This window comes from Leptinotarsa decemlineata, unplaced genomic scaffold (genome assembly GCF_025532065.1).
Source record: "Leptinotarsa decemlineata unplaced genomic scaffold, Ldec_3_MD MMD2_P_RNA_scaffold_14, whole genome shotgun sequence".
Lineage (NCBI taxonomy): Eukaryota > Metazoa > Arthropoda > Insecta > Coleoptera > Chrysomelidae > Leptinotarsa > Leptinotarsa decemlineata.
This window is the reverse complement of record NW_027412528.1, coordinates 12,083,430-12,111,044: the sequence shown is the minus strand read 5'-3', so window position 1 is coordinate 12,111,044 and position 27,615 is coordinate 12,083,430. Positions and strand designations below refer to the sequence as shown.

At 33.2% G+C, this 27,615-nt stretch overlaps 1 protein-coding gene across 2 annotated transcripts in view; it reads right to left on the bottom strand.

Moving 5' to 3' along the window:
- Window positions 1-27,615, bottom strand: part of mal (molybdenum cofactor sulfurase) — an 83,300-nt gene that overhangs the window by 47,788 nt on the left and 7,897 nt on the right. Inside the window, exons 2-4 of one of the 2 annotated variants that reach the window (XM_074179381.1) lie at window positions 24,204-24,360; window positions 10,631-11,257; window positions 1,453-1,729 (exon numbers count right to left, since the gene is read on the bottom strand). In XM_074179381.1, the coding sequence (XP_074035482.1) occupies window positions 1,453-1,729; window positions 10,631-11,257; window positions 24,204-24,360 (1,061 nt within the window). The remainder of the gene's footprint in view (window positions 1-1,452; window positions 1,730-10,630; window positions 11,258-24,203; window positions 24,361-27,615) is intronic. The other variant, XM_074179384.1, reaches the window with a different exon arrangement.

Below are 27,615 nucleotides of genomic sequence, written 5' to 3'. Positions count from 1 at the left end.
AATTGAGGTACGTGATATACGAGGAGTCATTAACATCCAGAAGCTACCTGAATATTTTGGAGAATACTGTAGACAGTTTCGTGGATAATCTGCCACTCGAAGATTATCGAAACTGTTAGTACCAACTTTGCACAAGAGAAGTGAGCGCAGAACTGGATAGACTATTTGACGATCGGTGGATGAGGCGCTTGGGACCATGGAATTGGCCAGCGAGATCACCCGATCTTAATCCATTAGATTTTTATTTGTGGGGAATGTTTAAAGAAAAAGTTTACAAAATACCCGTGCGTTCGAGAGATGAATTGTTAGAAAGAATTGCCCAAACATTTGAAGATTTGGATTCCAATGAAATCAGATCTGCCACCACGAAAGCAGTCAACACCCGCATTTTAAAGTGCTTGGAAGTGAACGGCCAGCGATTCGAACATATTTTGAAATATTCCACATGATTGTTTTACTTTTTTATAATTATTCATATCAATATTTCCAATTTCAAGTTTCTTGGTGCTTTTTTAAAGTTTATCCAAACATATTGAAATTGTTCTGAATTCGTATAAATTTCTTGAGGTTCATTGGCGGTAGATTCGGATACATTTCATTGAACTTTCTACATGTTCTGCTGATAATTTTGTCACACTGTCCAAAAATAATAAACAAATTCATAAGAACTTCGTTTGAATAGTTTTGTTCCATCGTTTTGAAGGTATTTGCAACTTCTGAAGTGACGAAAATGTCGATATTATTAGGAGAATGTCACAACGCTACTGTCAAATAGTAATCATGGCCTGCTTACCAAATACCGAATGGAAATACTATTCTGAAGGGACATTTTCACAAATAAATGTTCATAAGTCCGAAACTTGACTAGTTAGGTATAGGTATGATATACATATAAAGAAAGCAAATTTCAGCAGCTTTCCGAATTTTCAATAATATACAGGTTGTTCCATTTAAAATAATCAAATTTCAGCAACTTTTTCAAGCAAACGAAAAAACTGTATTTTTTTACCACCCTGTATTGAAGTAACGGAGATTAGGCTGACGTGTGGGAAGTGTCCAAGTATCACCTAACTCCAAACCAAATTTCGATATCATAGTACTTCTTAACTAAAAGATATCGGCATTTTTAGAAGTCATGATTTTCGAAGAAAAAATTGAAATTAATTTTTATTTCGAAAACGGTAACAGATAGGTATAGGAAAATATCAAGAAAAGTTGTCGGGCAATTGTTGGAGATCTCAAAAATAATATTATATACAGAGTGTTCTATTTGAAAAATCAAAGTTGCTACTGCTTTCTAATAGAAGCGGCAACACCGCATTGTCGAAAATATTTTAGTTGGCTAGAGAATGTCCGAATATGTCCTCCATTAAATTTTTAAAGTGATCCGTTGTCTGGTTCACCAGAAACGTCTAATGTGCCATCCACCGTGAATCAGCCTGTAGATCTTACCTCTGAATATCCGACATGTTCTCCATTTGGTCTCAGTAAAGTAAAGTTGACTTTGCCACCTTGAAAGTTTGGATCCTCAAATGTTGTGTCGTGATATAGAATACTAACGGGTTTGCCATTGGAGTGGTGTAAAGATATCAAATTTCTGTATACATATCGAGCTAATGAGAAGGTATGTTTTGATATTATATCGAAGTTCAACTTCAGTCGCCTTATTGTGTCGAATCCATGTTTTATCGATAATATGGACAGAAACGATAATGTACCATCTTCAAATCTGCAACATGGAAAAATCTTCATCGAAGATACGTATTTCCAGGAACATAAATGAAACTCACGTAGAGTTGTTATGGTAGATACTTTATTTCCTCATTTGATCAACTAGATTATTGAAGTAATTAATAGATGAAATAGCTCCAGAATTTCGTGAAAAACCTTTATCGAGTCCCATAGCCGAAACAGAATTTAAAAATCTCAGTAAACCATCAGGGATCGACCCTGTTTTATGAGTTTTCTGAATGTTTGAAGTTAATTGACTAACATCGCATTGAAAAACTGAGAAAACGAAAACACGTCTAGTCAGTCGAAACAGAACATCGACAGATGTTACTCTTGACTACTATTTCAATTCACGAGGAAGTTATAAGCCCGCCACACATAGTATAACATTATTACTATCAAAACTCTAACCTTGAAAGGGATTACAATAGAAGTGTCAAACTCAATTTTGCAGAGGGCCCTATATTAAATTTAGAATGTGTAGGCTGGCCAGATTTGAATGAAAAAAAAAATAGTGAATTAGTATAATATTATACAGGGTGTTTGAAATTCGATCCTCATCATTGGGATTTCGGAAACTATGAGAGGTACGAAGATGGTTGAATCGGGGCAAAGTTGCACATTTAGCCGACTAACAATATGCCGTTGAGTGTTCCGAAATTCTGAGTAGGTATATCCGGAAAAAAAAAATTTGGAAAATGCTTTTATTTTTTCTGGCTTTATTTTTCCCTGCTACATAATGGTGTTTTCAGATTTGCTATCCGATGTTTTATTTTCCGGCCGCCATCATCAACTTTATTTTTTCTTATGGGAGCTACATTGGATGCTTTCTGTTTTGAATCAAATCAAATCAAATCAAATCAAACTTTATTCATCCATTCCATAATTGTCATTTTTTACAGATTGTTACAGATAATATAGTAATATAATATAATATAATCCTGTACAGAGGTTACCTAAGCATAAATGCTTGTAGTGCATATCTCTGTACAAGGAAAACAAAAAAAAAATGTAATTGTATTTAATGTTGGGAGAGGTGCAAATTGATTGTGCATAGATGATAGTTTTTTTATATATATTTTTTATATATATAATATAACCAGATTTTCACCTCTTCAATGATGTATCATTAGTTATTCATTTTTGAAAAATTGAAGATATTGAAAGAATTAATTCTTATCATAATAGACTTTGATTTAGTTAGACATTGTGTTCTTTTCGATGAAAATTAATAATTTGCAGATGAACATGAACCCGGGGAAATCTGCACGTCAAATTTCCTCCGAAATGAATAAAAAATCTAAATCGAATGGAACTTCAAACGTTCAAGCCAGCCAGCTTTAAAAACTGTAATGCTTGACAACGAACCTGATACTAATAACATCGTTCAAGCAGCCTGGATTGACGATAGGTCCCAGGATATCAATGAATCTTTTTTAGTGAATCACAGAGAACCCCTGACAAAAACCTGAATCTTATGAATATCAATCCAGAATTCAATAAATCTATCCACGATAGCTTTATTGACAATGAGACTAGTAGTACAAAATATCTATTTTCTACTCAAATATGCCACGTTAATGTTCAGGGATTTTTGAATAATTTGAACTCGATAGAATGTTTTGTAAAAACTCATAATATTGACATAGCAAGCTTATTTGAACATTGGATCAGTCATGATTGTTTCAATAATGTATATTTCAATGATTATACAGGGTGTTCCTTAAACACATGCTAATATTTAAGGAGGTAATTCTTAGACCCATTTTGAGAAAAAAACTTCCTATTTCAAATTTCAATATATTTTCAAAAATAATCAGTTTTTCAATAATAACTGAGATAATTTTGTAGACATCTTTGGCATATTTGGTACATATGTTCCATGCCTCAAGGCGCATTTTCTGATGTACACAAATTTGTATTTTTTCAAACAGTGGCATCCCTACGGGTTTCGCATTGAATATTTTTGGGAAAAAAGTACTACGCCAATGCTTTCTTTTCAAAATAAAATCATTTTTGAAATCCTCATTTATTTTTGAGAAAATTTGATCTCCTGGTATTTCTTTGTCCGACGCATGATTTTCACTCAAAAAAATAAAAATCGACAGAAAGCAAATTAAGAAATTAGATCAATTCTAAAATGAATGAGAATCTGAAAATTGCTTCATAACGCATTACCAATTCCCTAATAATATTTGAAAACATAATCTGCAAAAAAATTAATTTTTCACAAAAACGAGTTTTATTTTATTTTGTGACAGTAAGTCTAAACGAATAGCACAAATTTGTTAATTAGTATTAATACCAAAACTGATTATAAAAATTGTTGGAAGTGGCCACCTGCACTTACTATTCATGCTTCCGCCCTTCTACGCATGGAATTACGCACCCGTTCAAATATTCCCGGCGTATTTCGTATAGTTTCACACGAGGCAACTATTCACTCTCATAAATCTTCTAAAGTATTAACGGGAGTTTTATACACAAGAGTTTTAAGGTGATCCCATAAAAAAAATCTAAACTGTTGAGATCGGGGGATTTTGCTGGCCATTGCTGAGGTCCTCCGCGAATTATCCAACTATTAGGATAAACTATATTTGAATGGTTTCGGACAATTACACTGAAATGAGCAGGGGCTCCACCGTCATGTACCATATTCAATTCCTTAACGCAAGTGGCACATCTTCCAATAACCCAGGTAAGTCTTCTTCGAGAAAGTGTAAATAAGAACGACCATCAAGGCGTCCTGGTAGAAAAAATGGGCCTATTAGATGATCACCTATAATTCTTGCCCATACATTAACCGAAAATTGGTGTTAGAAATGGGTTTCGGTTATTGCATGGGGATTTTCTTCAACCCACACATGATTGTTATGGAAATTTTGAATGGCATTCCGAGAAAAATTTGCTTCGTCTGTGAACAAAATTTGTGTCTCAAACTGCGGATTTAGTGCAATACTTTGTAGATACCACTGACTGAAATGCACACGCTGTGGAAAATCTCTGGGGAGTAATGCCTGCACTCTTGAAATATGGTATGGGTATAACAAAAAATCAACCAAAATACGCCAAACAATTTGATGACAAATATCCAGAGTTCTAGCGATCTTCCTCGTACTCGTCTCAGGATGTTCCTCAATTTCTTGCAGCACCGCTTCCTCAATTTCAGGAGTTCTTACTACACGAGGTCTACCTTCCGGAGTCCCTTTCTTGAAACTACCAGTTTCCCCAAGTCGACGATGAATATTTGAAAAGGTTCGGCTATCTGGTAAGGCACGATTAGGATATCTTCCCTGATAAATGCGCCTGGCTTCTGTTGCATTACCATCGGCAAGGCCATATACGTAATGCATTTGCGCCATTTCCGCATTCGTATAATTTACCATATTTACTGATATTCAGAAAAACAGCGGACTACCAAAATAACTTCAATAACACTTCAAAACCAATCAAAACGCGCTGTTACAGTTTTTAACACCAACACCTTACTTTAAACCAACATCAATATTAGCTACTGACGTTTGTACATACAGAGAATTCGTTTTTTATTGCTATGGTGGGTACGCTGTTTTTTCTGCTTTTAATCTTTAAAAGAAATCACATATCGACACACTCCATATTTCCAAGAGGTGCAGTAAATAAATTCTGCTACACGTCATTTTTTCCAGGATAACTAAATGTATGTTTTCAAAAATTATTAAGCGGTGCTGCGTTATGACGTAATTTTAATTGAGAACAGTGCATCTGACAACAAACATATACCTTGTAGATCCTCAATTATTTTGCAACAAATCTGATCTCTTAGTTTGCTTTCAGTCGATGCACGATACCGCATCAGATTTTTAAGGAATTTATCCTTAAGTAAAGCGATTTTTAATTTTTTGAGCGAAAACCATGCGTCGGACAAAGAAAACCCAGCATATCAAATGTGTTCAAAAATATATGGAGATTTTAAAAATAATTTTTAATTCAAGATAAAGCAGTGGCGTAGTATTTTTTTCGCCAAAAATATACATTTCAAAACTCGTACGTACGCCACTGGCAGAGAAAATTAAGAAAATTGTACATCAGAAAATGCGCCTTGAGGCATGGAACATATGTACCAAATATGCCAAAGATGTCTACAAAATTATCTCAGTTATTATTAAAAAACTGATTATTTTTGAAAACTTTGCCACCCTGTATCTCAAAAGTTAAGGCGTTTAGGACATACGTCCATAGGACGTTTTTTCCTTAAAATGGGTCTAAGAATTACCTCCTTAAATATTAGCATGTGTTTAAGGAACACCCTGTATAATTGCAGCATCTTTTTGTAGAAGTAATCATATTCGTGGTGGAGCTTGTATTTTAGCAAAACAAGACATTGAATTCAGGGAAATTGTCGCAATAAAACAACTATCCATTGAGTGCCAAATAGAAATATGCGGTATCTGCTGTAAGGTCAATAGTGTTAAAATTGTTATCATAACTGCTTATCGACCTCCAAATAGTGATGTAGATTTGTTTTTGGATTGTTTGTTGCAGACACTGAAAATTGCAGAGAAAAAATCACATAACATTATTCTTTGCGGGGACTTCAACATTGACTGCCTAGCGAATGCAACCAATACTAAATTACTGACAGACCTTTCTGTTTCATTTCAACTAAAGAACAATATGTTCGGTCCAACAAGGATATTTACTGACATTAATGGTCAGACAAGTAAAACATGTATTGACTATATGGTCACTACATTACATGATGCTAACTATGAATGTGAGCTTATTCAACCTAACATTGCTGACCATCTATCGGATATTGTCATTCTCAAGACAGATATTTCTAAGGGAGTAAATGCATGCAACCCTAGTAAATTAATAATGAAGCGAATAGTTAATCCAGATAATATAAATGAATTTCGAACTAGACTGAATGGTATAAATTGGTGTCCAAATTTATATATGTCTGTACAAAAAGGCTTTGCCTTTTTCCTAGAGTCTCTGTCCTGGTGTTTTGATGTATCATGCCCAATAAAACAAATTAAAGTTAAGAAGTCTAAAAACTCATGGATAACTAACGATGTTGTTCAAGAAGGAAAATGCTTAAGAGAAATGTTCCATCTGATCACCACTTATGAAGAAATCGATGCCCAAAGCATGCTTACATAAAAAATAAGATTGAGAGAACATGAAAGAACAATCAAACAGAATAAAATCAATTATTTTTCTAAAAAAATTGGGAATGCGGCCAACAAAACGAAGGAGACATGGAAAACAATAAATAGCGAACTAGGGAAACCAATGCATTTTGATGCTAGGGAGGGAGGCATTACTTTAAACTATGATTCAAACTCAGTTGGGAATGCGCAAAACACATCTGAATTATTTGCTCAGTACTTTTCAAACACTGTTACATCTATCATAGCCACCAACTTTGGACAGAACTTAACCCTACCCTGCACCAGTAGTACGAATATCAGTATCAAACACCCCTTTGATAACAGCCCAATATTAGAATCTGAAATATATGACGCTCTCAGATCAATGAAAAATAAGACGTCAACAGGCATTGATGAAATATTAATAATTACAGTTGAAGATATAATCAGTGCTATAATTGATCCCCTTACCTATTTGATGAACCAGTCTTTCATACAAGGGTACTTCCCAAAGGAATTTAAGAAGGCTTTGGTAATTCCCCTATTTAAAAAAGGAAATCGTGCTGTGATTGATAACTATAGACAGATCTCTCTACTATGCTCGCTCTCAAAATTGTATGAGAAAATTGTAGCCTCCAGAATAAGGGAGTATGTAGAAATCAACAACATATTATGTAACAACCAGCATGGTTTCAGGAAAAATCGTTCTATAGAAACAGCCTCTTATCACTTTCTCAGCAACATACTTATATTCCAAAGTTTTAGCGGACGAAAAAAAATCACAGTTGATGGAGAAGTCAAAACCAGTATACGCAGAACTATTCACAGTTTCTTTTTCAGAAATGAGCTGCCCACACTACAAACAGTTCTGGAGGCACTTAGCGATCATGAATTGGTACCAAAAATGGGTAAACAAACTTTTAGGAAACTTGTACACGAAATGAAATTTACGTACGGAAAAGTTGACAGGAAAGCATTCTCATTGAACGTCAAGAAATAATAGCATGGAGAAGAAACTATCTAAGAAAAATTGACGAATTTCGGAAGCTCAAAAAAAATTGTACTTCATGGACGAGACATGGGTTAACCAAGGACATACGGTCAAAAAAGTATGGCAGGATGGTAATATAACAAGTGCACGACAAGCCTTTATTGAAGGTTTGTCAGTTGGGTTAAAACAGCCATCTGGAAAAGGTAGTCGTCTGATACTTACGCATATAGGAAGCGACAGTGGATTTTTACCAAATGGTGAATTAATATTTAAATCTAAGAAAATAGGCGACTATCATGAAGAGATGAATGCGGAGGTGTTTGAAAAATTGTTTGAAGGCATCATTCAACTTGTGGAACCTGGGTCTTTCATCGTCATGGACAATGCCTCATACCATAATCGACATTTAGAACCATTACCGAAACAATCATGGAAAAAAGCAGCAATTCAAGAATGGTTAATCAATAAGAACATCCAATATAACAAAGATAGTTTAAAGGCAGAACTACTTTAGCTAACAAAATTACACACAGACAAATATAAAAAATTCGCAGTGGATGAAATGGCGTTAAGTCGTGGAATTACAGTTTTAAGGTTACCACCATACCACTGCGAATTAAACCCAATAGAATTAATCTGGGCGCAAGTAAAAGGATATGTGGCACGAGAAAACAGAACATTTAAATTAGTGGACGTGCAACATCACCTACAAGAAGCTATTCGAACTGTTTCTGCAGAAGACTGGAAGAAATGCATGCAGCATGTTCTAAAAGAGGGGCAAAAAATGTGGGACGTAGACAACCGTATTGAACACAATATTGAACCAATCATAATTCACTTTGATGATAGCGGTAGCAACAGTGACGAATCTGAGGTTGAAGATTACACGAAAATTTGTACATTTACATTTATATTATATTCTATTATCAAAAATTTGTAATTTGTATTTTCTAGTACCACTGACGATGAGTTTAAGTTACTCGAAAGCTTGAGAATAGTTATAAAGAGTTCACTTATCAATTGCTGCAACCCAATAGTGAAAAAAAGTTATATATATATATATATATATATATATATATATATATATATATATTATATATATATATATTGTGTTTTTTATTAATATTGTTAATTTATTTGGTACCTACTATAATTACCACGATTATTACTCCGTTTTCATAAGGCCCACCTAATGACTACAACGATTAGGTAAATTACGATATTGCAAAGTTTTAATGAAATAAATAAAAAATGTGTATGAATATTTTAACTAATTGTACTAAGAATTTTTCTTTCATTCTTAACCCTCTCAAAAATTAATAAGCACGCTCCCGATTTGCTGTCGACTGGGCTTACTTCTACTCTCAATCATTATTGGTTTTAGTATATGTACTAAGGGTAAACAATTTGATTTAATTGACGTACCATATGTATATATATATATATATATATATATATATATATATATATATATATATATATATATATATATAATAATATAATGATAATAAATTATTATTATTATTATAATTACTATATACCTACACAGTAGGTTTAATGTACTGACGCCTATCAGAAAACAACTCCCCTAGCTAGTACCACGAACGGCGTTGAATTCTATCCGACAGGCGTCAGGGCAGGAATCTTCACAGAAAATGTCCTGCATATGCAATTGGCAATACAACTGAAAGAGTTGACCTTCAATTATGGAACGGGCCCACTTGCAGACCGTGGACTTATTAGCCACTCATCAGTGCAAGATAGTGACCATCATCGACCTAAAGTCAATGATATTCCACAATTGAAAATCGGAATTCTTTCAGAGTATTTCATTCCTCTTCCGAAGTTGGAGCGAACATCACAAAATGTCACTCCATCTAGTGGACGAGGTACTAACCAACTGCATATCCGTAATTTGCCTGATTCCTCTGAATAAGGAAGAAAAACTTTCTTATTAGTCAGTGGGCTATGCTTGAAGACTGGCAGTAAACAAATCTAAAGCAAATGGAACTTCAAACGTTCAAGCCAGTCTCTATATACCTACACAGTAGGTTTAATGGACTGACTCCTATCAGAAAACAACTACTCCCTGGCTAACACCACGAAGGGCGTTGGATTATATCCGACAGGCGTGATAGGCGTCAGTACATTAAACCTACTGTGTAGGTATATAGAGACTGGCTTGAACGTTTGAAGTTCCATTTGCTTTAGATTTGTTTACTGCCATTCTTCAAGCACTGACTAATAAGAAATGAATATTTGTCATACGGTGCTTGGAGACATCTCAAAAAAGTGGTTTAAAATGTTGCAAAATACACATAATCCAAAAATTGCATCCACCTGGTCTCGAAAGGCGATTAGAGTTTTGTAATTGGTTAATAAGAAGACCTGATTTTTCTGTTTTTCTGGAAAATATAATTAGGACAGAAAAAGCACTTTTACGAATCGTGGGATAATTTTGTTACCCAATATAAAAATATCGTAATCGTCTTCGTATCTGTTACGACTTGGAATAAAGCAATGTTACCACATGATAAAAGAAACGGCCTGAATAGGTATATGACGATTATTTTAAACATCAAAACGCCAATAATAAGCTTTCATTCGAAAATAGGTATATGCCATCGGACTATCGGACCTTAAGAGCAAAAAATTGTGGGATCCATACAAGTCATGCATCTGACAAACAATCTGGTTCCATCAGAACACTACTAATCAATAAATCATCTCTCACATAAAATGAAATTTTCATATTACATTTCATATTTACCTTTCATGAAATGTGCTCCGAGGAACCATTACATTCTGGGAACTCAAAACCATTGAAACAGTGCCACCTCCAAAGTACGTTTTCTTCAATAGTTCTTCGCTGGATTTTCTTACTAACAGTACTCCTAATCCGGTGGGATATCCAAACATTTTATAAAATGATATTGTCACAAAATCTGGTTTATACAGTGATAAATCTAGATGATTTGTTGCCGCATAACCAGGAGCATCGAGAACAACATACCAGTTTTTACTTTTAGTTTCTACCAGTTTATTCAAAGCGCCGTTTTTAACACAGTGGATCCAATCCAGGGGAAATTTTGTCCCTGAGAAGTTACATTCGGCTGGGTACACAAAAAGGTTATTGGCACCGTTACTGTCACTGCAGGAAATATCGGTATTCTTGGACATCAGCATGAAAGCCTCTTCTGTTTTGATTTCCTTAATGTTTTTCGCAAAATTTCTCATTCCAAGGACAGACGTGTGATTATCTTCTAAATGGGCTAAGGTTCCGGGATACTCGTCTCCGTAGTTGAAACATTCCGCGATAATCTTCAGAGCACTGGTTGTACCAGAAGTGAATACTACAGAGTATTCGTTGTTTGTTGTATTGAAGTGCTGCAAAATTCTAAAAAGGTATTGTACGATGTAAAGATAATAACACAGCTCACCAAAAAAAAAATTGTCTTGCTGCCGAAAAAAAAAACAACTGATCTTGGTTAATTCATCTGTGCTGATTCCAAAAATACAAACTGTTTCTTTGTATCAGCTCTAGTTTTCGAGATATAACATACTCATCAAATACTTAAATATTCTTACATTTCTGTATATTCCACCACTATAACTGCAATATGTTTATAAACAAACTTAATGAATTTTCTAAGACAAATGCATATTAATGACTTCTAATTGAAGCGTACTTATTGGAAATGCCCATAACATGAAATTAGCGCTTATTGCTTCTTACCTATTATCCGATAAGTAAATAGTATTTTTTCCGAAATAGCCTTGATAAATTCCTATACAGGGATTTTCATGATGAGCGTTAATTAGCCGTTTCTGGCAAACTATTCAACGGATCAACCTGAAAATTCCACAGTAAGCATAAGTTAATATGACCTACACTCCTGAAATATTTCAGACGAAACGGCGTTGTCGCTTCTACTATAAAGTAGCGGCTTCTTTGATTTTCGAATGGAACACCCCGTATATAATATCATATTATGATTCATTATCACTTTGTCAACAAATTCATATACTATTTCCCTATACCTATCTATTACCGTTTAGAAGATATCAATTAATTTCGATATTTTTTTACCAAACATGAACTTTTATAAATGCTGATAATCTTGAACTCTCTTGCACTAAAACGATCAAATTTGAAATGGAGTGGAGTGAAACTATGAGGATCTTCACTCCGAGTCATATTTTCATTTGCCTCATACAGGGTCTTCAAAAAATGCAGATACTTTGATCTCATGAAAAAATGAGTGGAACTGAATTTTTTCAAATGGAACACCCTGTATATTTCAACAGTTTTGAGCTCTACATCCAATTTTAGATTAACTTTGTTCAGATAATACTATTTCTATTTTGAACCGTTTTCGAGATAAACTGTATCAAACGGAAATTGACATGGTTTTCTTGTTCATCACAAATTTTTGTAAATCAGATTTCGTTTGATGTTCCTCAATTGGTCACAGATGATACAATGAAAAGATAATTATTAAAATATTCCTCAACCATCGAATGAAACTTCTCTTCAAACAATAGTTTTATCAACGCTGAAACACGAACTGAAAATAATAAACCCACAAATTGATGACTTAATTTAATCGTCAGTGTATTTCAGAATATGTTCAAACACATCTCCACCTCTACTCAAACAAACATGTAATCTCTTCAAAAGATTGTCATGTGTAGTGCTTCTGATCAAGTCTGGAGTCAAACTATTGAAAGCAGTTGTAACTCTCGATTTCATATCTTCCATTGTTGTTATTGGAGTAGAGTAAACCATATTTTTAATGAAACCCCACACGAAATAATCTAATGGATTGCCATCTGGTGTTCTAGGAGAACAACAAAAAGGTCCATTATTACCAATCCATCTGTCTTCGAAGATTTCGGTTAAAGCTTCGCTGACTGAATGAGAATTATGGGGTGGAGCACCATCCATTTGGTACCATACACGTTCTCTTCCTGGTCTATTATTTAAAATAATTTGAATTCTATTCCTCAGTAAGTCTTCATATTTTGATGCATTCAAATTATCATCATAAAACTCGATATAAAAAATTGACTCATTCTTTATGACACAAAATACATTGAATTGCCATCTTTCTTGAAAACCCCTTTGGCGGACAACATGGGGATTTTCTGGCGCCCAATAATGACTGTTGTGTCTATTGAAAACTCCATTTTTTGTGAACTTGGCCTCATCTGTCCATATGATATTGTCAAGGAAATGTTCATCCTCTTGAGTCTTGACAAGTAATCATTCAAAGAATTCCACTCTACGAGGTAAATCAGTCTCTTTCAAATGTTGGACATAGTAGAACTTATAGGGATGCCATTTATGCTTATTAAGAATTCGACAAATTGTCACGTAGGGTATACCCATCTCCCTTTCAGCCTCGTGCAGAGAAGCATTTGGAAATGCATGAAAGTATCCCAAAACTGTTATACCATTGTCATCATCATCCACTTTAGTCTTCTTACGAATGATTTTCGAACGGAAGGTTCCATTCAACCTACAGTTTTTTAGTAGTCGATTTATCACATTATTATTCGGCTTCGGAAGTTGTGGATTTCTTTCATGAAATACTCGGCATATTCTACTTGCAATTTTATTGCACTCACCATAAATTATTAATTATAATTATTCCATTATAATTGGTAGCTATCACAATCAGTCAAAACCACCAACGAAAGTCTGACGTTAAATAATTGGTTTATTTATTTTTACAAAGCACACTATTAAAAAATATTAATGTGTACCTACTGTTGTACGTTAGAGACCAATACCTCAATGTATACAAATTGTAACTTTTTCTAAGGTACATACCCATTTTGAATTGACTGATCTGAGACAGTTAAAAAACTGGATCAAAAAGAAATATTACTAAGTATAAAAAAAAGTTGAATATCAAAAATAAGTGATGAATTCAAAAAAACGAGCAAGAAAACCACGTCAGTTTCCGTTTGAAACAGTTTTTCTCGAAAACGGTTCAAAATAGAAATAGTATTATATGAACAAAGTTAATCTAAAATTGGATGTAGAGCTCAAAAATGTTGAAATATACAGGGTGTTCCATTTGAAAAAATTGAGTTCCACTCATTTTTTCATGAGATCAAAGTATCCGCATTTTTTGAAGACCCCGTATGAGGCAAATGAAAATATGACTCGGAGATCTTCATAGTATCACTCCACTCCATTTCAAATTTGATCGTTTTAGTGCAAGAGAGTTCAAGATTATCAGCATTTATAAAAGTTCATGTTTGGTAAAAAAAATATCGAAATTAATTTATATCTTCTAAACGGTTATAGATAGGTATAGGGAAATAGTATATGAATTTGTTGACAAAGTGATAATGAATCATAATATGATATTATATTATAAACGGGGTGTCCCCATTCAAAAATCAAAGAAGCCGCTACTTTATAGTAGAAGCGACAACGCCGCTTCGTCTGAAATATTTTAGGCGTGTAGGTCATATTGATTTATGCATACTGTGAAATTTTCAGGTTGATCCGTTAAATAGTTTGTCAGAAACGGCTAATTCACGCTCATCATGAAAAGCCCTGAATAGTCGACTGCATTCCATTGTAAAATTTAGTCTGAACTTGAGTTTCGTTGCGATAGTCTGTTTTTGACAACTGAAAACCATGGCTTTTACAAGCAAGTGTTGTTGTGTGAGTAACCCGAACATTTTTTGATACATATGTGGTACATTGTAAAGGAAAGTAGAAAACCAGTTTGTGATTTTATAAAAAGGGCATATCAAGCCAATTTTGGTGTTCATTTAGGAGATCAAGATAAATCCTGGGCTCCACATGTAGTGTGCAAAACTTGCTTTGCACACTACATGTGGTGTTCCAAAGGTATGGAGGAAACCAAAAAATCATTTTGACGATTGCAATTTCTGTCTTGTGAATATAAAGGGCATTAATCATAACAATTGACATACGTGGACATATCCTAACCTGGATTCAGCAATAGGACCAATTCCACATCAGCTTGAGCAGGTACCCATTCCAATATTTAGCAGCCTACCTACGTTACCAGAGGATAATGTCGAAACGTTATCTGAAGAACTACAGACTAATAGATTTGAGGAAGACGACAGTGATTTTGAAGGGGATTCAACACGTCCTGAGAGCTTTACTCAGGAAGAGCTAAGCGATCTCATTAGAGATTTGAACCTTCCAAAGGATTCTTCCGAGTTGCTTGCCTCCAGACTGGAGGAAAAGAAACTTCTTCACCCAGACACCAAAATTACATACTACCGTAATAGAGAAAAGGATCTTTTGCTTTTTTTTCTCAGCAAGATGATATGGTTTTTTGTAACAATATTAAAGGACTGTTAGAAAAAATGGGTATATCGGAGTATACACCAGATCACTGGTGTATTTTTATCGACAGTTCCAAACGAAGTTTAAAATGTGTCCTTCTACATAATGGCAACAAATATGGAAGTATACCAATTGGGCATTCTTCAAAACTGAAAGAAGAATGTAAAACAATATCGCTGGTGCTGAAAAACATCAAGTATGCGATCTGTGTTGATTTTAAGATGGTGAACTTTCTCCTAGGATAACAAGGTGGCTATACAAAATATCCTTGTTTCCTGTGTCTTTGGGATAGCAAGGTTAAGGACGCACATTGGAGTAGAAGAACATGGCGTTCTAGAGAAGCTTTAGTTCAAGGAGAAGCTAACGTAGTTAACGAAGCATTGGTCGACCGAGAGAAAATAATATTACCTCCGTTACATATTAAACTAGGGCTTATGAAACAATTTGTAAAGGCACTAGACCAGAATCGTCCTTGTTTTGAATACTTGTTCAGCAAATTCCCCGCACTTAGTATTAAAAAATTGAAAGTCGAAATATTTGATGGTCCTCAGATACGACGACTTATGAAAGATTCGCATTATACCGAATCGATGACTGAAATTGACTGTAATGCATGGTGCTCTTTTGTGAAAGTTGTGGAAAATTTTCTTGGAAACAATAAATCGGAAAATTACCGGGATTTAGTGGAAGAAATGCTCAACAATTTTAACAAACACGGTTGTCATATGAGTATTAAAATTCATTACTTCCACAGCAACTTAGACCGTTTCCCAGAAAATCTTGGTGAGCTTAATGGGAAACAAGGGAAATGCTTCCACCAAGATATCAAAACGATGGAAGAGAGGTATCGGGGGAGATGGGACACTGACATGATGGCGGATTACTGCTGCTGGAGTCTTCAAAGGGACCGTCTTTTTAAAGCTTTGCAGGAAAATCATATAAAAGGAAGCTTTTAGGTGCTGCGATGCTGGTTAGGTTATATGAAAAGTTCAGATTTTTTGGCAGATATGTGTGATGATTTTTGAAAAACGATTTGATGAAGCAAATCTGGTGGCATTTTTGGATTCAGCAGACCCAAATTACCTAGAAACAGTAAAAAATTTCCGGCAGCAAACTGTGTGTTTACCAGTGTAATAAAACAAAATTTTGTAGAAATTTTGTTTTATTTGTAGTATTTATGTAATGTATGTATTTATTTTGTAGAAATTTTGTTGCTTTCATTTTATGTTTTCTTTTAATGAAATGTAAAATTGTATTCAGCCAAAATAAAATAATGAAAAATGAAATTGCAGAACTGTTTCGTATATTTAATGTCGGGATGTCAGGTACGATTGATTTATTCAATATTCGAACTGAAGAATGTTTAGCGCTAAATCTCACCAACAAATAACCAAAATAGCCAAAGAATTGATAATAAATTATAAGGGATGTGGGAAAATTTTGAAGGCTGGAGAAATTCATTTTTTCAGTAATATTGGAGAAGAAAAAAATACATTTAAAACATTCCTAAAATACAAATCAAGAAATTATAAAACAACACCAAAAATTAATCGGCCCTTAGGGGCGACCTCATTGATTCCAGTGGCGCATTTGCTTTTTCAGCTGCAGGAAAATCCGGAAGAACCTGCAGCACCACATCACCTGAAGATCTTAATCCGCCAATGTCCTCTCTCTCATAAAACAAAATGTAGGATGTTTCCAGAGGCTCCAATAAATTCAATACTTCGCCAGAACACTTGGTGACACGACTGTCGTCAAACTTAAACCAGTCCGTTTCTTCTTTGACCAAGGCGTAATAATGACCAAATTCAACGCCAGAACCACAGTGAACAATGACTGCATGAATATTATAATAGTGGTCTGCTAGATTGAAGTGTTCATCTATTTGGAACCTTCCAAAGAGTTTCTTGCTTCCGTTAGAGGTTGAGTCATATTTGAAGATTATCAGTGTTATTATTAGATTGACTGGTGCTTCAGTTATACTTGTTTTCTTATATAGTCTAATCAACAAGTTCAAAAACATGAAAAATAGAGATAAAGGTCCTGAAAATATGAGCTATAGCTCATTCGATTCGGAATCACCTCTAGAAAAAAGTTTTTGAAGGATTTTGGTGCAGGTAAAAAATTGCAATTGTTATTAACAAAATAAGATTGGAAAAACTGGTATTCAGTTTTTCGTTAATAACTCAAAAAATATTAATACTTAAGCAATTTTGTAAAAAGCTCGTTGAAGAGGAGGAAATTTCCGATAAAGAAGTCCCTACTTCCGAAACTCTATCTTCATTATTTATAATTTTAATTTGACGTTGAAAATAGGGTTCCGCACGGCTGTTACGACATAAGCGCATACTAGATTTGAAAAATCTAGTATCTTCTTAACACTTGAATAAAACGAGTCCCGTGAAAAAAAGTTTTATCACCATTTTTCAAAAAGTTATTCAATTGTTAACTAACAAATTTATTCCCAATCTCCGTGTGGCATAAATAATGGGATAAAAGATATAAATAATTGGCCTATAAATTTTAAACTTCGTGGAGCCCTTTTGATATATATATACTTCATACGATCCTGTGATGAAACTTCATAAAAATTCATCAATTTGTTAATTATTATTTTTTATAAAAAGAAAGTTTTTGGCTTTCTATTACTCCATCTGATACAAAAAAAGAGATGAGAGAATCTTCCAAAGAAAGAAAGGAAGTAATCAATTTGAAAATAATCAACTCTATACATGGATGTGTAGATCATGCAAAGAAGTAACTTTCAGACACAAACTGAAAGAAAGTTCTCCTGAAACAGCCAAAAACTTTCTTTCCCAAAATTAATCACTCCTAAAAATATAACCCATTCAAATCAGATTTTTTCTAACTATTGCAAAATGAAATATCTAAAAATTGTTGATAATTTTTTTTCAATTGATATTTAGCTATGTCTGGTTTCAAGTATTAACATAGGATATGAATTTTTTACGTAATTTGTTTATTAAATTGTTTTAAACAAATAGAGAAATTCAATATTTTTGAAAAAATTGTTTTGCTATTTTGTTGTCTAGAGATAATTATGAATGATTTTTTTTTCCAGATTTTAATTTTTGATTATTTAAAATCGATTTTTTTATATTTAGGTTGTTTGAATAATTAGATGAGAAATAATTTTGCTTTGAAAAATCATAATTTACACTTATGAATAGTTTGGAAAAAAAAAATGTATTTATCATATAATTGTTTATTGGTTTTAAATTTGTTATAAACAAATATTGACCAGCGTTATATTTTTTTCTAAAGTAGATAAAAATTATAAAAACAGCTACAATTACCGTATCGTATAATATTAGAAAGTATTATATTAAATTAAAAAAAATTTATGGCACTTTTTTATATATAGCTGTTTTTATAATTTTTTTCTGCTTCAGAAAAAAAAATAACATTGATCAATATTTGTTTATAATAAATTGTTAAACTAATAACAATTAAGTAATGAATAAAAAAAATTGTCAAACTTTTTAAAAGTGTAAATTATGATTTATAAAAGCAAAATTATTTCTTTACTAAGTATTTAAACAATCGAAATATAAAAAAATCAATTTTGAACAATTAAAAATCAAAATCAAGAAAATTTTTTTTTGAAAATCATAATTATCTCTAGACAATAAAATATCAAAATTTTTTTCAAAAATATTGAATTTTTCTAATTGTTTAAAACAATTCAATAAACAAATTACGTAAAAAATTCATATCCTATGTTAATAACTGTCATTGTTTAATGTGAAAACAGAAATAGCTGAATATCAATTGAAAAAAAATCATCAACAATTTTTAGGTATTTCATTTTGCAATAGTTATAAAAAATCATATTTAACAAATTAATGAATTTTTATGAACTTTTATCGCAGGATCGTATGAAGTATATATATATATATATATATATATATATATATATATATATATATATATATATATATATATATATATATATATATATATATATATATATATATATATATAGTATATAGTGTGACCCATTTAAAATGGAACCACCCCTGTAGAATGTGCATTTTTCAATCAATCTCAATTTTTTTTTATTGAAATATTAAGCATGAAAAACTGTATCTTGACACTAACTTTCACAATTTTAGTTTCATTTCCAAGGCACTCTATGGTTTTTTTTGTTTGTCAAAAACGGCAAAAGTTTATTAGGCAATTTTTGTTTTCAAATTTGACTACACCACTGGATTCGTAGTCGTTATAAATCAAAACTGTCAAATTTTCATTAAAAAATATTTGTTAACAACGAAGTTACAACAACTTCAATTTTGGAAACAAAGTATTTGTTTGTAATTTTTATTCAGATTATAGACATATTTGAGATCTGACAACACTGTCATCACCAAGTAGAACACCAGTGAATTTGTACAGTGAAAATCCGAAGTCAACAGCTCAATGCGTTCTACAGTTATAACTCCTGAAAATATGGTGATGTGAGAGATTTGTGGTGCAAGCGTTTTGTAATAAAAATCTGACTACGCCACTGGATTTGTGGATAATATTCCCTTAAAATCATTCATTTGAGTGTAGGTTACGAGAAGTGTATTCTAGAATAACAGAAAATTAAAAATTCATTTTCAAGTTATGCAGTACTTAGTACATTCTTCCGCATAGCCGCTAAAATCAAATTGATTTAAAGCATGGAAATCATTTATTCAATAATAAAACAGAGAGCAGGACAAAAATTGTTCCCTGTAAATTCTTCATAACTCAGATAAAACAATCTTTTAGAGGAGATATCAATAATTTGAGGAAGCTGAACTCATTATGCAAAGGTTTTATAATAAATCAACAGTAGGCTGTGATTTTGACAGTTAATCATAAATAAAATAATAGTTGTTAGTTACGTGCATTTAATAATGGCTTTGCAATTATCATTAGAAGAAAGAATTGAAATTGTGAGAATTTCTGGGGACAATTATCATAGTGAAAGAGAAGCAGCTAGGATATTTAATCACAGACATCCAAATCGACTTCCCATTGACAGAAGCACCGTCAGTAAAATTAACAAAACATTTAAAGAAACCGGTGCAGTCAGCAAACATATTTTAAAAAATAATCACCGAAGAAGAAATTTAAACGAAGGTGCTGTTTTAGATTATTTTAGAAACCACCCAAACAGAAGTTTACGAGTCGCCAGTTTGGATTTAAACTTACCGAGAGAGACTATTCGACGATGTCTTAAACAAAACAAAATGAGAGCATTTAAACCTAAATTTCTTCACTCTTTAAAGGCAGGTGATGAAGTGAAACGTATGGAATTTTGTTTGTGGGCACAAGGCGAGTACCTGAATACAAGAAATTTTTTAAACTGCATAATGTTTAGTGATGAAGCTTCTTTCAGCACCAATGGGGTAGTTTCATCGCAAAATGCTCGGTATTGGCACAGCTTACTGTATTGGGCTACGGAAAATCCGCACTGGATCATAAATTGTAAAAGTCAATATTCGAAAAAGTTAACGTTTGGTGTGGTATAGTACAAAATAGAATAATAGGTCCATATTTTTTTGATGGAAACATAAACGGGCAAAAATTTTTGGAATTTCTAAATAACCAATTATCGGACGAAATAGATGAAATGCCTCTTGCGGAACAAGTAAATTTATATTTTCAGCTCGACGGCTGTTCCGTGCACAATTCGAGGATTGTTAAAGAGTGGCTAAATAACCAGTTTCCAAATCATTGGATAGGACGAGGTAGTGACTTAATTGAATGGCCACCTAGATCGCCTGATCTAACAATATTAGACTTTTTTCAGTGGGGTATTCTGACACAAAAAGTATACAGAACAAGACCAACGAATCGAGCTGAACTCATGCAAAGGATACGACAAGCTTGTGCCGAAATTACAGTTCAACAAATAAGAAATAGTGTAAACAATATTCGGAAGAGATACGATAAATGTATTGAACTTAATGGAGGTTTGGTAGAAGCCACAAAAATTTGAATGTTTAGTTTTAAATCAATGTTTATTTTAGTATCAGTTTTTTCTTAATGGCAATTAATTGCTGAATAAATACTTTGAAACTTGTTTGTATACATTTTGTTTTCATCAGCTATAGAAGAAGGTAGAGTAAGTTCAGAATCTCATAAAATGTGATTTTCCAGGTGCGCTGTTACAAAAGTACTATTATTTATTATTGGGAAACTTCCAAAAAGCTTACAAGTATGACCATTAATACTTCAAGATTCTATCAAGATTTGGTAAAAGCGCAATTGGGAGATCCCATGACATGAGATTCTGAACTTGGTCTACTACTGCGTAACTTGAAAATGAACTTTTAATTTTCTGTTATTCAATTATTCAATTTTTATTTTAATTTTCACTTCTCGTAACCTACACTCAAATGAATGATTTTAAGGGAATATTATCCACAAATCCAGTGGCGTAGTCAGATTTTTATTACAAAACGCTTGCACCACAAATCTCTCACATTACCATATTTTCAGGAGTTATAACTGTAGAACGCATTGAGCTGTTGACTTCGGATTTTCACTGTACAAATTCACTGGTGTTCTACTTGGTGATGACAGTGTTGTCAGATCTCAAATATGTCTATAATCTGAATAAAAATTACAAACAAATACTTTGTTTCCAAAATTGAAGTTGTTGTAACTTCGTTGTTAACAAATATTTTTTAATGAAAATTTGACAGTTTTGATTTATAACGACTACGAATCCAGTGGTGTAGTCAAATTTGAAAACAAAAATTGCCTAATAAACTTTTGCCGTTTTTGACAAACAAAAAAAACCATAGAGTGCCTTGGAAATGAAACTAAAATTGTGAAAGTTAGTGTCAAGATACAGTTTTTCATGCTTAATATTTCAATAAAAAAAAATTGAGATTGATTGAAAAATGCACATTCTACAGGGGTGGTTCCATTTTAAATGGGTCACACTGTATATATATATATATATATATATATATATATATATATATATATATATATATATCATAAGGGCTCCACGAAGTTTAAAATTTATAGGCCAATTATTTATACCTTTTATCCCATTATTTATGCTAACGGAGATTGGGAAAAAATGTATTAGTTATTAATTGAATAACTTTCTGAAAAATGGTGATAAAACTTTTTTTTCTACGGAACTCGATTCATTTAAATGTTAAGAAGATACTAGATTTTTTTTTAATTTTTAAAATGAGATTTTATGATATACAAAAATTATTTCTTTTGAAAATATCTTTTTAGCGGCAGCGCGCGCATGCCTTAACAGCCGCGCGGAACCCTATTTTCAACTTCAAATTAAAATTATAAATAATGGAGATAGAGTTTCGGGAGTCGTGACTTTTTTATCGGAAATTTCCTCCTCTTTAACGAGCTTTTTTCAAAATTGCTTAAATATTAATATTTTTTGAGTTATTAACGAAAAACTAAATACCATTTTTTTATCTTATTTTGTTAATAACAATTGCAATTTTTTACCTGCACCAAAATCCTTCAAAAACATTTCTTTAGAGGTGAGTCCGAATCGAATGAGCTATCTCTCATATTTTTAGGACCTTCATCTCCATTTTTCATGTTTTTGAACTTGTTGATTAGACTAAGAACAGTCAGTTAGTTTGGCGCATGTTTGGCAATACAGTCGATCATCACCTGTTCCATTTTCAGATGATTTAACAATGAGCTTTGCACGGACAAGTTATTAGTCATATTAGGAAACGCTAGTTGAAGTTCCAGAAATTCACACACGTTTTTGCTACCTCTTGAACATTTACTACAGAGTAAACAAGTGAGGATTTTCCAGCAAAAGATTTACAAACACAAGACGAGATAGATTGTACGGAATCATTTAATCCTGAGTGATCAGGAGTATTGATTCTGCTATTGTTTTGCTCAAGAAGACAAGAAACCCAAGACAATACCCCGAGAATTCGGAACAGTCCTCGCTTTGTCCTAACGAGTATCTAGTAGATTTCAAAGACTCCAGAAAATGGATTGGAGAGAAAGATGGCACATTCTTAAGAAACTGCAGCTGCATGAACAGGTGTTTGAGTTTGATGAATAAGTAGGAAACATTCCCGTTCTCGTTCATCATTAAAACTTGGTTCTTGAAAATCTTCGTCATGAACAACACTTGTGAAATGTAGCAAGTGTTTCCTAAATTATCTAATCCAATTTCCTTCATGTTCATGTGGCTTAGTAAGTACTTCAAGTAAACTTGTGGAATTCATTAATTAATATTATGTTTGTACCAAGGTTATCGAAAGCAAATCGCATATAACTATAAGTATTACTGATAAAAAAAAACAGGTACTGAATAAAATACCGATGAATCATAAAATAGGTCATAGGTTGTCGTGAAGAGTTGATTTATGAAGGCAAGTAGAAAAAAATATCTTGGAAAAATGGAAAGTTTGATAAAACAATTGTTTTGATCGTTATGAAGAATGATACACACAAAATTATAAAAAACCCGACGTATATATCTGAACCTGAAGATTTCAAGTATAATTTGCTTGGAAATTTCTAATCCTTCAACTACACAAATTTGGCATTTTGTTGAGAATGTGTTTTCATTAACCTTCCGTTCAGAATTTTCTCACTTTTTAATTTCCCATTCTTCCTATTCTTGAAAACACAGTGGAACTAATAATTTCATAGCTTGGGCTTTAATAAAATTTCATAAATGATATTCCAGGGTATCGACATAAAATCAGCTGTCAAAATATCAATTCAAGAACAAAACGGGCTTTCCCGGCCGGTGTCATGATTAGAAAGAACAAAATTCGGGCTGATAGGCCGTGGTCAAAAGAAATTCGTCGTACCGAACGTTTCGTTTGCTACTGTTGCAGACATCTTCAGTGTTGTAGGCGTCGACTGAGAGACGAAGATAGTATTTCGAATTCTTAGTAACGACTGACGGACCACCCCGAATTTTCTTCTTTTTACAGAATGCTCGAAATATAACACTGCTTTTTTGTTTCCAACTTACTGATATCTTATCACATCTACAGCATCCTCTGTTGATTTACTCGAAGTGTGAAGTGAATGCGGATTTGAGTATACTGATGTTGATAGGTCATTGAATATGTTTTTTATTTGCTTTTCGGAGTACAGGGTAGCTCCAGCATGATCCAAATAGACAGAATCTGAAACAAAATGTTTGGAAAATAGTTTGCATTGAATGAGCTTGTTGAATGCTAAAGAAAATGATACTGGTTTGCTTATAGACTGATCGAGTTAGGGGTATATTATACTTATCAAGCCTAATCGGTCCCAAAATCTCTTTATATTTGCCGAAAAAAGAATAAATCGAAAAGCAGGAACTAAAATTGGCCGCGTGTCTGTTGACCAATGAAATTGATCGTGTCTAGAGCGGAGTTGCCAAGTGTATTGGTTTTCAATATCCAATCACAGATCTGATGATCCAATTTGTTATTGTTGTCAACTCCGTATGAATACAACTGTTACAATTATACAGGGTGTTCCTTAAACACATGGTAATATTTAAGGAGGTAATTCTTAGACCCATTTTAAGGAAAAAACGTCCTATGGACGTATGTCCTAAACGCCTTAACTTTTGAGATACAGGGTGGCAAAGTTTTCAAAAATAATCAGTTTTTTAATAATAACTGAGATAATTTTGTAGACATCTTTGGCATATTTGGTACATATGTTCCATGCCTCAAGGCGCATTTTCTGATGTACAATTTTCTTAATTTTCTCTGCCAGTGGCGTACGTACGAGTTATGAAATGTATATTTTTGGCGAAAAAAATACTACGCCACTGCTTTATCTTGAATTAAAAATTATTTTTAAAATCTCCATACATTTTTGAGCACATTTGATCTGCTGAATTTTCTTTGTCCGACGCATGGTTTTCGCTCAAAAAATTAAAAATCGCTTTACTTAGGGATAAATTCCTTAAAAATCTGATGCGGTATCGTGCATCGACTGAAAGCAAACTAAGAAATCAGATTTATTGCAAAATAATTGAGGATCTAAAAGGTATTTGTTTGTTGTCAGATGCACTGTTCTCAATTAAAATTACGTCATAACGCAGCACCGCTTAATAATTTTTGAAAACATAAATTTAGTTATCCTGGAATAAATGACGTGTAGCAGAATTTATTTACTGCACCTCTTGGAAATATGGAGTTTGTCGATATGTGATTTCTTTTGAAGATTAAAAGCACTATAGCAATAAAAAACGAATTCTCTGTATGTATAAACGTCAGTAGCTAATATTGATGTTGGTTTAAAGTAAGGTGTTGGTGTTAAAAACTGTCACAGCGCGTTTTGATTGATTTTGAAGTGTTATTGAAGTTATTTTGGTAGTCCGCTGTTTTTCTGAATATCAGTAAATATGGTAAATTATACGAATGCGGAAATGGCGCAAATGCATTACGTATATGGCCTTGCCGATGGTAATGCAACAGAAGCCAGGCGCATTTATCAGGAAAGATATCCTAATCGTGCCTTACCAGATAGCCGAACCTTTTCAAATATTCATCGTCGACTTTGGAAAACTGGTAGTTTCAAGAAAGGGACTCTGAAAGGTAGACCTCGTGTAGTAAGAACTCCTGAAATTGAGGAAGCGGTGCTGCAAGAAATTGAGGAATATCCTGAGACGAGTACGAGGAAGATCGCTAGAACTCTGGATATTTGTCATCAAATTGTTTGGCGTATTTTGGTTGATTTTTTGTTATACCCATACCATATTTCAAGAGTGCAGGCATTACTCCCCAGAGATTTTCCACAGCGTGTGAACTTCAGTCAGTGGTATCTACAAAGTATTGCACTAAATCCGCAGTTTGAAACACAAATTTTGTTCACAGACGAAGCAAATTTTTCTCGGAATGCCATTCAAAATTTCAATAACAATCATGTGTGGGCTGAAGAAAATCCCCATGCAATAACCGAAACTCATTTCCAACACCAATTTTCGGTTAATGTATGGGCAGGAATTGTAGGTGATCATCTAATAGGCCCATTTTTTTTACCAGAACGCCTTGATGGTCGTTCTTATTTACACTTTCTCGAAGAAGACTTACCTGGGTTATTGGAAGATGTGCCACTTGCGTTAAGGAATCGAATATGGTACATGCACGATGGCGCCTCTGCTCATTTCAGTGTAATTGTTCGAAACCATTCAAATACAGTTCATCCTAATCGTAGGATAGGTCGCGGAGGACCTCAGCAATGGCCAGCAAGATCCCCCGATCTCAACAGTTTAGATTTTTTTATGGGGTCACCTTGAAGCTCTTGTGTATAAAACTCCCGTTGATACTTTAGAAGATTTAAGAGAGCGAATAGTTGCCTTGTGTGAAACTATCCGAAATACGCCGGGAATATTTGAACGGGTGCGTAATTCCATTCGTAGAAGGGCTGAAGCATGCATACTAAGTGCAGGTGGCCACTTTCAACAATTTTTATAATCAGTTTTGGTATTATTACTAATTAACAAATTTGTGCTATTCGTTTAGACTTACACTCACAAAATAAAATAAAACTCGTTTTCATGAAAAATTTATTTTTTTGCAGATTATGTTTTCAAATATTATTAGGGAATTGGTAATGCGTTATGAAGCAATTTTCAGATTCTCAATTCATTTTAGAATTGATCTAATTTCTTAATTTGCTTTCTGTCGATTTTTATACCAGGAGATTAAATTTTCTCAAAAATAAATGAGGATTTTAAAAATGCTTTTATGTTGAAAAGAAAGCATTGGCGTAGTACTTTTTCCCCAAAAATATTCAATGCGAAACCCGTAGGGATGCCACTGTTTGAAAAAATACAAATTTGTGTACATCAGAAAATGCGCCTTGAGGCATGGAACATATGTCCCAAATATGCCAAAGATGTCTACAAAATTATCTCAGTTATTATTAAAAAACTGATTATTTTTGAAAACTTTGCCACCCTGTATCTCAAAAGTTAAGGCGTTTAGGACATACGTACATAGGAAGTTTTTTTCTTAAAATGGGTCTAAGAATTACCTCCTTAAATATCAGCATATGTTTAAGGAACACCCTGTATAATTACAGAACGTTTTTTTTGTAAAAGGTAGGTTTCGGCGGGTACCTATTTTGCTGCATATTCCGTGTCATTAGTTCACATTCCGAAAAATATTTATTCAGATTATTTTTGGACTGATATGTTCTAGAGTAATTCTACATTTCAATTCTACAATTCTGCATCTCAAACCCTCAGGTATTCTATTTCCATGATATGACTCAATAGTAACAGCTTAGTTGTCGATGGATTCCTGAATAATTACCAGGGCTTTTTCTCCATCGATATTGGAGCAACGAGTTCTGTAATGAGAGTCAATATTTCCAACAGAAGCAGTTCAAGGAGTTGTTAGTAGTACCCGTTTTGTAAACAGCCACTGGAAATAGAT